The following is a 14,235-nucleotide window of genomic DNA, read 5'->3' on the forward strand; positions in this document are numbered from 1 at the left end:
ATTCACTCCTATCTAACACGCTCACTCACGCTTGCTGGAAGTCCAAGCCCCTTACCCACAAAACCTCCTTTACCCCCTCTCTCCAACCCTTTCGAGGACGACCCCTACCCCGCCTTCCTTCCCCTATAGATTTATATGCTTTCCATGTCATTCTACTTTGATCCATTCTCTCTAAATGACCAAACCACCTCAACAACCCCTCTTCTGCCCTCTGACTAATACTTTTATTAACTCCACACCTTCTCCTAATTTCCACACTCCGAATTTTCTGCATAATATTTACACCACACATTGCCCTTAAACAGGACATCTCCACTGCCTCCAACCGTCTCCTCGCTGCTGCATTTACCACCCAAGCTTCACACCCATATAAGAGTGTTGGTACTACTATACTTTCATACATTCCCTTCTTTGCCTCCATAGATAACGTTTTTTGACTCCACATATACCTCAACGCACCACTCACCTTTTTTCCCTCATCAATTCTATGATTAACCTCATCCTTCATAAATCCATCCGCCGACACGTCAACTCCCAAGTATCTGAAAACATTCACTTCTTCCATACTCCTCCTCCCCAATTTGATATCCAATTTTTCTTTATCTAAATCATTTGACACCCTCATCACCTTACTCTTTTCTATGTTCACTTTCAACTTTCTACCTTTACACACATTCCCAAACTCATCCACTAACCTTTGCAATTTTTCTTTAGAATCTCCCATAAGCACAGTATCATCAGCAAAAAGTAACTGTGTCAATTCCCATTTTGAATTTGATTCCCCATAATTTAATCCCACCCCTCTCCCAAACACCCTAGCATTTACTTCCTTAACAACCCCATCTATAAATATATTAAACAACCATGGTGACATTACAACACATGCGTGTTGTAAAAGTCAACTAAAATGCCGGGAACAATGGGCTAGTAACCCCTTTTCCTGTAAAGATTACTAAAAAGAATAAGAAGAAGAAAATTGTCTATTCTGTAATACGGTGACCAAAACTGTGTAGCATAATCTAGATGAGGCCTAACCAAAAATATATAGCATTGAAGAACAACCTGAGGACTTCTATTATTTATACTTCTTGCTATGAAGCCAAGGATTCTGTTCGCTTTATTGTGAACACTTATGTACTGTTGTTTTGGTTTCAGATTACTGCTAACCAGAACTCCTAAATCCTTTTCGCAATCCGTAATATTAAGATCTATATTACGTATTTAGTTTATATGTGGCATGGTTATTTTCCTGTCCAACATTTAAAACTTTGCATTTGTCTATATTAAACTGCATCTGCCACTTCTCCGACTGTTGCATCAGTCTATTCAAATCATCCTGGAGTACTCTAATGTCCTCATTAGAATTGGATGGCCTATTTTGGTGTCATCAGCAAATTTGCTAATGTCACTATTTATTCCCTTATCTATGTCTCCTACAAGATTTTATGTCCCTGCACTCCAACACAAGCTCAATTAAATCAAGCCATCTATTAAATTTATACTTGAAGAAGATAGAACTCTCCTTTTCCTTCATGTTATATTTGGCAAATCTGACCATGAACTACATTTCAAAGTCTACCACAAACCCACCAGCCAACGTTGTTTTCTCTACTTCTACTTGCTCCCTAACACCAAGACTAAATGTGCCATCATCACAGGTGTCTTTCTATGTGCTTTCTGTATCTGCAGTAGTAAATTCCTTAAGAATGCTCTTTCCTCTAAGTCTTTTCCAAACCTCACAACCCTAGTCATTTCATCTCCAACTCACATGGACCATTTCTCTCCAAAGTGAACAAGTCTTTTCTTTTTTTCTAAGTTTGTCAAACAGGGAGAGGACAAACATAATATCATAGGGTAGAGAGAGCAAGAGCAAAAAAATACTGCATTTACCATAATTAACAATTTACTGTTCCATATTGGGATACATACAATATGTAAATACAATACATACATACAATACTCTCCAAGTATAGTTTAACATGCTACATGACATTACTTGGTGGTAAAATTTAGCAATTTCACCAAGTGCTGCAGGGCAGGTATCAACACAAGGAACTATAGTGCTCTTCTGCTTAACATTACTCTTTAAAAATAAATATAAAAGAAAAAAAAAGTTTCATACAGATGAACATCTGTGGTTTGTAGCTGCCACCTCCAATTATTTCCAGAAAAAATTTTTATATTTTAGCATAGTGGAATAAGTGATGCATGTATGATTCTCAAAATCAGTGAGTATGGGGCTTACCATCATTTAGAAATGGCCACTCTTATTCTCACCCCCCATCCCCATATATAACCTGTCTTTATCTTACACTATGAATGACTGCAGCCCTGCTTTAGCCACATTGAAGACTGGTTGCTATGTAGCTACTTTCATTTTATGTATAATAGTGTATTATATGGGTAAACTTTTAAGACAAACTTGCACCCAATTCTCAAGTTGCAAGCAAAAACTATAAACTTAAAATCCTCTGAAATCCACACAGCAGCCCCACCCGAATGTCAACCGGGGTGAGTGAGCCAGTTTAGTGAAGATGTTCCACAATTCCTCATTCCCAGTTGAATGAAGCAACGGGCAAGTTAAGGTGTTTTCAGTGGGGTTCGCCTGTATCGAGTAAATACTTTTCACAAGAATAATTTTCAAATATTTACTATCAAAAATAGTTAGGACATACTGAAAAATTAAATAGAAATACCATGAAAATTAAGATAATTTCCTTAGAGAAGTACTTAATGATAGGAAAAGAAACCATATTAAATTCCATTAATAAAATAAGCAGTAGGGCAGCCACATGTTCTAAAGAAACCTTTACACTCGATATACTATAATCTAACTATTTAACCTAAAATATTTCCCTAAAGGTGAGTTGTGCATGTGACAATTTACTTTCATGCATATGTGCCTTCTACTGTAAATAATAAAGCATAAAAATTAATCCAGTGTATAGCTGCTGTGCATGGTTTACTTGGGTAGTAGTAGTGTTTTACATCATGCTAAATTTAGAAAATAAAACAAAACAAAAGCCAATTCTACAGCATAATCTACAAAAGTTCAAAAAAAAAAAAAAGACAGAATTCAGAGATAATGAGTGCCTTTAAGTTTTTTTTTTTTTTTTTTTTTTTTTTTGCATTAATTCTATGGTCACTGCTCACTCGGCAAAAATTCAGCTAAAAACAAAAGTATAAACTGAACATTCACATTCACCAGCTGCTAAATTTGTCAGTCAAATTTATATATCTCTAGTGAACAAATATTCACCATGCCACATTTGCAATGCTCGGCTGTCCCAAAATGACCACTGCCACACTAACGCAGCAGATAAAGTGGCATCAGAAGCAGATCATGTACTAGACAACTAACACAGCAATAATTAAGTCAATACTGTACTTGAATACCTTGGCTTTAACATCTTTTATACATAAAATATTATATGATGCAAGCCATTCACTTATTTTACCTCCCAAAATGACAGTTACTATAAAAAAATATGCATACAGCAGCAAAACTTAAAACTTCAAGCACTGTTGGTGGCATATTTTCATATAATAAAATGTGTTAAAAATGAATCCACATTAAAAAAATTTCTTTTAGAGCATATTACTGCTCTTTGTAAAGCAAAATAAAAATATCTGCTTTCTGATTCCTGCTGCTGCTGCTGCTGCCTAGAGACACGGCTAACAGTGAGAGCCGTACTCACCACCTTCTTAGCCAATCTTCTCGTGAGTCACTGAGTAAAAGAAGTTGCATATGGTCAAATGAATCTTATAAGCAAAAATCTATAATCATATTAATTTTTCATGGTGACCAAGAATTTTTATAATAACTTATTGTTTTCAATACTGTGACCTATTTTTTAATGTATAAAATGACCAGTATATAAAAACAATGAAACACACATACAATGGTCACATTCCATAGAAAAACAGTTTGAAGAATGAGACACTTTCTCTCTCAAATGTAAAGTTCCAGTCCAGACAAGTGCCTACAAATGCACTCACAGATCACTGCTTTACAAACTATTTCATCATAATGAAAGAAAATTACAGACTAAATAGCACATGCTTCCTATGAGTACCAAGCACACATAATACTTCACAAAAGCACCCAGATCACTGACCAAACCTCTGTCAGGGAAGTCAGCCTGAGCACACCTAAGAATGCTGACTGAGAAAATGTTAAAAAACTACACCATCATGAAAGGATTCTTATACGAGAGGGAAAAAAAAGTACTCATTCTTTAAAGTTATTTTTCTCTTTACATGAAGGCCCAGTTATGGCAAGTGACTACAGTAATAGGAATGGAAGTCTATGGAAAAAAAGGTCCATCCACAGCATGCACGGCAGATTTATCCAACCCAGGTTCTAAAAACTGACTGGAATAAATAAGCCAGAAAAAGAACATAAAGCACAACATGAGGAAAGATTTCTGATCAATTCTTTAAACTACACAAAACAAGGTAATATCAGAGCTACTGACTCTACACACAAATTGAACATTAAGATAACAGCCTCTTATTGATTTAAGTTTAAGAAAACAATCACAAGTCTTAACATTTTCTGATGGAAGTTGCAAATAAAAGTTCTCAACAAATTCTGAGCAGTGGCACAGAATAAATTTTGTACTGTGTATATCTATTAAACTTGTGAAGGATGAAAATTAATGATGAGCAAGGAAAATCAAAGAAAACATCTTCAAAATCTTATGAACATTAGCAAATAGTTTTGCTACATTATTCAATTTACTTAATAAATTTAAAGCAACTTTTCATTACACTTTAATAAGTTGTAATACTAAAAACATGTACACAGAAGTATGGAAATACCAAATATGTATATATTTTTTTCTTTCCCGGTACTTTTTTTTCAGATTCTTCAAATGAACTATTGTGCACTTTTTGAAAATAATGTAACTGCAATTCAAATGGACCATATAGTCTTGTTTAAATTTATTGTAATCCTTGGATAATGTTATGAAAATTAAATGCATGAACTTTACTTACATGTCTCAATTGTTAGACAACAACCTTGACTGAAATTGTACTATATTTTATTGACACAGCTCCACAAACCACATGAAGCCATGTGTTTAAGCTTACAAATCTACACTTAAACAAAAGCCATTAATTCAGAGAAGTCACTTCTTCATAATGCTAAATAAAAAGCTTGATTAAATTACATGAAAGAAGAAAATGCAAGTTTCAAGGGAAGCACAAAATAAGAAAACTAGTAAATTTAAATTAAAGAGAAATTTAAAATTCACTAACATCAAGTGAGATAATCAGTTACAGGAGAGATCATTTTATCCTATAATGCTAAGTATTAACATACAGTAGAGAAAAACCTGAATTCTTCTGTCAAAACCAATACTAAGTCAGAACATCCTGAGAGACGACAGAAAAACAATTTAGGACAAGAGCAAACAAGACAAAAGACAAAGACTACATAAAATCTACTGTCAAGAAGAGAAAAGAAATGACGGCCTAAGAAGAAATTTAAGAGCCCTCCTTCTGTAATAAAATCCAATATTTTATCACAAGAGATGTGCCACAAAAAATAATGGCATTATGTATACACATCTACAAGAGAAAATAAGCTAGAAAAAGTTAATGCTGCTGATCTGGTGCAGCATCTACCCATGAGTAAATATTAAAAAACAAAATTACAGTGGTACCTCAACTTACAAGTTTAATTCGTTCTGTACTGAGCTCGTAACTCAATTTACTCGTACAGTATATCAAATAAATTTTCCTCATTGAAATTAACTGAAATACCATTAATCCGTTCCTGCGGAATTCCTGGCTCTTGAGAGGCAGGAAAAAATACTTCAATATAACACTAATATCGACTCTACAGCTTATTTATCTATAACAGTTGATCTAATATGACATAATAAACAACATAAATGACACAGAAATATGATACAGGTCTCCCTCAACATTCGCGAGGGTTAGGGGATCAAGAGCCTCGCGAATGTTGAAAAACCGTGAGTGTTTGGTGCCCCAATATATTGTAGGGAAATATAATACAATACTGCTTCCTTAACTTGTTGAACCATGAACAATCATAAAATACATGAAAACGTCGTAAATTGTACTAAATATATACATGTTATGTTTTACTAACATGTATGTTATTAAACCATACCCCCGGCCGGGATTGAACCCGCGGTCATAGAGTCTCAAAACTCCAGCCCGTCGCGTTAGCCACTAGACCAGCTAGCCACAATAAGATTCATCCAACTAGGTATATTTCTACACCATAGGAAGGTTAGCAATCGTGTCATTACGATTTCTTGAGTCATGTATGTTATTAAATACCACAGACTCCTCCACTGCCTCCATCAATGCCTCCACCACTTCCTCAACCACTGCGAGTCCCTACTACCCTCCCTCCGAGCCCCGCAACTGGCAGCCAGCCCTCCCACCACTCAGTGTGGTGAGTGTTTTGTTTGTTCATTATTTGCTATTAAACTACAGTATAAATAATGTAAACCCATTCATGACTGCATATTGGAATGGCTATTCAGAAAGGTATTGGACGGTGACATCATGTGTTTACTCTTGAACACAGCAAAGAATCAAACATTTCTGCTTCTGCTAATAACAACAATAGTAGTAATAATAATAATAATAATAATAATAATAACAATAACAATAATAATAATAATAATAATAATACGATATAATTGAAGAAGGAAATTGTACAAAAATACGAGGGAGTGGTTGACACATCGTCAGTGTGGCTTTGTTTATGCTGGAGTGAACATTAGTCTCCCTGCTCTTCCAAACATTTCACAATAATTCAGCAGTTGAGGCAGTGGTATTTAATAACATATATGTTATAAATAATAATAGTACATATTATTAATAACATGTATTATTATTATTAATAACATGTATGTTATTAAATACCACTGCCTCAACAGCTGCCTCACCCACTGCCTTAATCGCTGCCTTAACAGCTGCCTCAATCGCTGCCTCAACAGCTGCCTCAATCGCTGCCTCAACAGCTGCCTCAACCGCTGCCTCACCCACTGCCTCAATCGCTGCCTCAACAGCTGCCTCAACCACTGCCTCAACAGCTGCCTCACCCACTGCCTCAATCGCTGCCTCAACAGCTGCCTCAACCACTGCCTCAATCGCTGCCTCAACAGCAGCCTCATCCACTGCCTCAATTGCTGCCTCAACCACTGCCTCTACCACTCCAGTCACACTCAATCTACAAGCACCAAACACAATGAATTATTGTGAAATGTTTGGAAGAGCAGGGAGACTAATGTTCACTCCAGCATGAACAAAGTCACACTGACGATGTGTCAACCACTCCCTCGTATTTTTGTACAATTTCCTTCTTCAATTATATCGTATTTATTATTATTATTATTATTATTATTATTATTTTTATTATTATTATTATTACTATTGTTATTATTAGCAGTAGCAGAAATGTTTGATTCTTTGCTGTGTTCAAGAGTAAACACATGATGTCACCGTCTAATACCTGTCCGAATAGCCATTCCAATATGCAGTCAAGAATGGGTTTACATTATTTATACTGTAGTTTAATAGCAAATAATGAACAAACAAAACACTCACACACTGAGTGGTGGGAGGGCTGGCTGCCAGTTGCGGGGGTCGGTGGGAGGGTAGTAGGGACTCGCAGGTGGCGGGAAACTTGAATATGATTTGGCGGCTGGGAATTTGGCGGTTGGGAATTCGCGAATGTGTGAAGCCCGCGAAAGCTGAAAACGTGAATGTTGAGGGAGACCTGTATATACTCTAGAATGAATAAAATATGACATTATGTGACAAGTGGTGGCGGCCACTCCCAAGGTAAAAATAATCGCTCCAACCATATCTTCCAATTCTTGCCCTTCTGAGGTCTTATTACAAGAGAAAATGGAGTGTTTGTGAAGCTAACTGAACTAGATCACTAGCTTCATAAGGAAAACACTGAAACAAAAGTAATTTTCTCATGTTTTTCTATGATTTCATGCTTTAATTCAATAGACATCATACAGTTCTTCTCAGCACTGTCCTTTGCACTTACTTTCTTAAGACCCATGGTTAGAAAAAAGAAATTTGGCAAAACAACTGCACATAAAGCACAAAACGCTGGGATGCTGGGTGGATGTTGTGTTTGCTGTGCCAACTAGTGGCGGCGTATCTGAAGCTTGCTCGAAACTCAGATTTTGGCTCGCAGCTCAAAGCAAAAAGTTGACCATGCGACAGCTCATAACTCGGAAAACTCATAAGTTGGGGCACTCATAAACCAAGGTACCACTGTACTTAAAGATGCTGAAAAGATGTAAAAATAAGCATAGCAGTACATCTGCCCATTATGAAGCTATTTTCTTTATTGTAATACCTATAACATACCCTCAGTTGCCACTTTATTAGGTACACCCTTCTAGCACTGGGTAGGGGCCTCCTTTCTTCCCCCTCCCCAGAACAGCATGAATTCTTTGTGGCATGGATTCAACAAGACTCTGGAAACATTCCTTAGAGATTCTAGTCTATGTGACATGACAGCATCACACAGTTGCTGCTGATCTGTCAGTTGCACATTCATGCTGTGAATCTCCCATTCCACCACAAACCAAACTTTTACACCAAATTCTAACCCTACCAACGACATGTCGCAATGGAAATTGTGATTCATTAAACCAGGCGACATTTTCCAATCTTCAACTGTCCAGTTTTGGTGAGCCTGTCCCCCTTATAGCCTCACTTTCCTGTTCTTAGCTGACAGGAATGGAACCTGATGTAGTCTTCTGCTGCCGTATCCCATCCACTTCAAGGTTTGACACATTGTATTCAGAGATATTCTTCATACCACTGTTGTAACACATGGTTATTCAAGTTACTGTCACCTTCCTGTTAGCTTGAACCAGTCTGGCTATTTTCCTCTGACCTCTCTCATTAACAAGACAGTGTCACCACAGAATTGCTGCTCATTGGATGCTTTGTGATTTTAGATCATTCTCTATAATCTCTAGAGATTGTTGTGCATGAAAATCCCAAATCAGCAGTTTCTGACATACTCAAACTGCCCCATCTAGCACCAACAATTATTCTACAGTTGAAGTCACTTAGATCACATTTCATCCCCATTCTTATCTTTGGTCTGAACAACAAATGAAATGCTTGACAATGTCTGCATACTTTTAGGCATTGAGGTGCTGCCACATGAATGGCTGCTTAGATATTTGCATTAATGAGCAGGTGTACAGGTGTACCTAATAAAGTGGTCACTGAGTATATATTTTGGTATTCAGTCAACACTGATTCAAGCCATAAAAAGGAAAATTTCCTAAACAGCCTCAGGTATGCTTAGAAAATAAGAAAGATGTGATGAAATGAGATAACTGCTACTATACCTGAAGAAACAATAGTACTGATCAGAAATCTTCCAAGGATTTCAATGTCTGACTTCATCAGCAAACTCAACATGATGCTTGAACTGCAGGAAACTTATTAGGGCATCATATTTGCCAAATTTGAAATTATAACTATGTCCAGGTATTTGGTTTTAACTTTTAATTTAGGCATTTCTTTTAAGAACCAATTTCTCAATTTTTCAGTGAATGTTTCCATACAATTCAACTCATAATGAACAAAAACTGACAATGATTAACTGGTATGAAGTTTTCTACTGTTATGGACAATGACCTTTCACTGCAAATATATAGTGGTAATGGGAAGCATGTGTAGTCTTGAACCATTTCTTTATCCTCCATTAAGCAGGAATATTCTTAGGCATTTGTCAAGACTGGATCTCCTTATAGAAAATTTGTATGTGATGGAAAAGAGAAGTCATACAATTCTGACCAATTAAAATGCTGTACACAATTATTCATACCAATGTTGGCACACATGGATTAAGGATATCACAACAGGAAAATAAATAATGATTCAACATTTTCAGAAATATTCTTTAGGAAACTTACATTGTACTAGTAGGCTCAGGTTTTCTAGGTGAAGTTGCCTCCGTAACCTCATTGAAGGACTTGTTGGTCATGTGCCGTGCAAGCAGCAACTGTGCAGTTCCCACCTTTGGAAAAGCAAAGAAATAAACTATCAGCATACATGATACCCAGCAAAGTATCATGAAAACAACACCACAATACAATATTATACTCCTTCAGCATCCATAAGCTTAGTATTCACAAATTCTCCTATCTGTGAGTTTTTGTTTTGATACCTTATTGCCCATAAGTAAAGAGTCAGTTTGTAGATCAGTGACTCGTGTACATTAGTCCCCACACACTGTGTGTTGTTAAGATAAGATAAGATAAGATTTCGTTCGGATTTTTAACCCCGGAGGGTTAGCCACCCAGGATAACCCAAGAAAGTCAGTGCGTCATCGAGGACTGTCTAACTTATTTCCAGATGTAAGTTGCACCAACATACCATGTACTTCTACTGACTATGTTTTATAGTTACTGCTTTATTATATGAAAAACCCTTATACATGTACTAATGTTTCTTCAGCCAAAGAAACCCACTTAAGATCTCTAAACTAAATATGGGATTCTCCAGTATCTTTAGTTCAGTGAGGGAGCACTGAATATTGGGGAGGCATACAGTATAACCAAGTTGAATTTACACACCGTATGATATTACTAATGCTCAACGTCTCCAAAAGGGACACAAATAAAAAAAAAAAGAGCAAGATACCAATAGGAAAAAGATACAACCCACAATGATGAAATGAATTAATGACAACAATCAAACACACATTTGAATGGATTCTATAACCATCAGAGGAAAGGTAGAGAACTTATACAACCATTTGAAGCAGTAAATTGTCATTTGGAGCACTGGAATTTCGCACAACCAATGGTTGTTTGACATGATGAGACATGCTCATACATAGTGTGGTATAAGTTGCTTAACCATGAATAATTTTCTGTCCATCATTCAATCCTGTATAACAGAAAAAAAGGGCTAACACTACAGAGAACAGAATTTCTACTAAACTGCAAATCAGTCAACTCACTACAGCACCCAGTTCATTAAAATAATTTTTCCCAAACTGCTGAAGCCAAAAATAAAATAATTATTTTCAGTAAAACAATTTTTGAACTCTTGTATATATTCATTGGGAAGTGCAAAACCCATAAGGTTCATACAGCACCTGGGGAATGGAAGGCAATCAAGTTTGATCCAAGGAAGGGAAGGACAGTTCCAATATCTTGGATCAAGAACCCTTCACCAGCATTGACACTCCCCTCTTGAAGAGAAGGGAAAACACCATAAGAAAACTTCCAGGCAGGTCTGGTAGTGTTGATCACTGTGCTTCTGCAGGTGCTCAATGTTTACAAGACAAGACTGTTTTAGTGAGGGAGATGCTATGTTTGTAGTGGAACCTTTTTTACAACATTTCTTCCTTGACTGGACTTCATCAAGTATACTTGATAAAGTCATGAGCCCCTTTGAGGATCTGATGAAAGTTATAGATTCTTGCCCCAGGAAAATACACATGCACACACAGTTATTCAAGTAACAAAGGGATTATGAAAAAATAAATTTTTGTTCTAAATTCCTGGACTCCCTGATGTCCAGCCATGGACTTCCCTGATGTCCACCCATGGACCCCCTAATGTCCACCCATGGACCCCCTAATGTCCACCCATGGACCCCCTAATGTCCACCCATGGACCCCCTAATGTCCACCCATGGACCCCCTGATGTCCAATCATGGACCTCCTGATGACCAACAATGGTGGTCCCTAGGAGTCCATGGACCACTGGTTATCCAATGTTTCTACAGGTGAAAGGTTTGACTGACAATAGAAACTTGAAAATAAATGAGATCATAATGCAGTATAAGATTATTATTACATTAATAGGGGAGATCTAAACCTGCAGGGACTACACAAGACTTACAGAATCAGAAGGCTTTGCAGTACACCCACATGCACATACATGCGTGCATGTGTTTGTGTGTGTGGGTGAGTGGGAGGGGGGGTTACCAAACATTCTGAGAAAAAACATAAGACTAGGACATAATGAGCTGTTTCTCATGATCAAATTGAGCAACAGTTTGTGCTTAACCCCTAAACTGTCCAAACATAGATCTACATTTGCACTGCTAGCGCTCCGAACATAGATCTACATTTTTTACATTTGAAAGCATGTAAAACGAAACGTAGATCTACGTTCGGAGCACTAGTGGTGCAAACGTAGAGCTATGTTTGGACAGTTGGAAGGTTAAAACAGGATTCAAAGTGGGCAAAATTTCCAGTGTAAATTGCACCCATACTGCCAACTTTCCTCCTGTGTAATTCCTTACCTTTGAAGTCTATATTAACCCTATCACTGTTGGTGCAAGAGAAAGCAAGCATAATATAAGAAGGGCCTGGAGATGTGACTAATGAACAGAGAAAATGTTATTTTAGTGCTAGGAATGTCTGCATTGTTTATTCTGGACCCTATTTTGAAATTGGCCTTACCTGAATTGTGTATGAAACTGGCCAAATTACCAATTTCTGATCACTTTATTGGGTAGTTGAAATCAGTAAATGAGTGGTTTCTTGTACTCAATCGATAGAACAAATGGAGTTCTAGTGAAATAGCTACGAGTTTGATTGACTGGAATAATGAAATTAGCCGAAAATAGGTCTCAAAGTGGGCAAAATCCCCCACATACTTTTGGTGTCATTACCATTGGGAAAAGATTCCCTCTCATTTCATAAGATTTTTTTTTTTTTTAATTTTTCGACACTGAGAGCAAGTCTGTGAGCAGGGGTCTTGACAGTGAAAGGGTCAAACTGCATCTGCCACTTCTCCAACTACTGCATCAGTCTATTCAAATCTTCCTAGAGTGCTCTAATGTCCTCGTCAGAATGAATTCGATGGCCTATTTTGGCGTTATTGGCAAACTTGCTTATGTCGCTCATCAGTCATTTTTGTAAATTGTGAATAACACAGGGCCCAACACTGACCCCTGTGGAACACTGCTTGTGGCACACCCCCACTCTGATCTCTACCCATTTATGCAAACTCTCTGCTGCCTATCTGTCAACCATGCCTCCATCCAGGCAAAAATTTCCCTTCCTATTCCATGTGCCTTAATTTTCCTCTATAGCCGTTGATGTGGAATTCTATCAAAAGCCTTACTGAAGTCCATATACACAATATCATATTCATTACCATGATCTACCTCCTCAAACACCTTAGTGAAAAAAGTCATTAAATTCATGAGGCAAGAACGTCTTTTGCAAAATCGTGCTGAGATTCATTACTCAATTTATGCCTTTCAAGATGGCTACGAATTGCCTCAGCAATTACCAATTCCATAAATTTTTCCACTATGGAGGTTAGGCTTATTGCTCCATAGTTCGAGGCTAAGGACCTATCTCCTGCTTTGTAGATGGGTATTACATATGCCATTTTCCACCTATCTGGCACTATGCCAGTTTGTAGTGATATGTTGAAAAGATAAGCCAAAGGTTTGCTAAGTTCCTCTTTCTATCCCTTTAAAACCCTTGCAAACAGTTCATCTGGTCCTGGGGATTTTTTAGGTTGTAATTTATCTATTCATCTGAAGACCATGTCACTAGTTACCCTAATCACGCATAGTTTATTATCGCCCTGTTCTATATAATTTATAATTTCTTGAATTCCACTAGAATCTTCCTGGATAAAAACTGAGAGAAAGTGTTAAAATTTCTACACAATTTCCATATCACTGTTGGTGAACTGCCCCGAGTTACTTTTGAGTGGGCCTATCTTGTCCCTAATCTTACTTCTATAAACTGAAAGAAACCTTTTGGGTTAGTCTTCAAATCCCTTGCAACTTTAGCTTCATATTCTTTTTACTTTTCTTATTCCCTTTTTCATTTCTCTTTTTAACTGAATATACTCATTTCTTAACTGCCCCTCCTCTCTTTTGATTCACTTATATATGCCTCTCTTTTGACCACTGAGATGTTTAATCTATTGTTAATCCATAAATGCCACAAAGACCTCTTTAGCCTTATCTAAATACTGTTCACTTATATGTTTCACTGTAAACACCTGGTCCACACACCCCCTACCTTTCCTAAAGCCTCCTTGTTCATCTGCTATCCTATTCTCCGTCTTACTCTTAATTCTTTCAATAATAACTCTACCATACACTTTACCAGGTATACTCAACAGACTTATCCCCCTATAATTTTTGCACTCTCTTTTGTCCCCTTTGCCTTTATACAAAGGAACTATGCATGCTCTCTGCCAATCCCTAGG

At 37.1% G+C, this 14,235-nt stretch overlaps 1 protein-coding gene across 1 annotated transcript in view; it reads right to left on the reverse strand.

Moving 5' to 3' along the window:
• Asap (ArfGAP domain of ASAP) overlaps window positions 1-14,235 on the reverse strand; it is a gene marked incomplete in the record, with an annotated part of 838,555 nt that overhangs the window by 160,158 nt on the left and 664,162 nt on the right. The window contains 2 exon segments of the mRNA XM_070084261.1: window positions 3,699-3,728; window positions 9,951-10,054. Coding sequence (XP_069940362.1) covers window positions 3,699-3,728; window positions 9,951-10,054 — 134 coding nt within the window.

This window comes from Cherax quadricarinatus, chromosome 12 (assembly GCF_038502225.1).
Source record: "Cherax quadricarinatus isolate ZL_2023a chromosome 12, ASM3850222v1, whole genome shotgun sequence".
NCBI classification, from domain to species: domain Eukaryota; kingdom Metazoa; phylum Arthropoda; class Malacostraca; order Decapoda; family Parastacidae; genus Cherax; species Cherax quadricarinatus.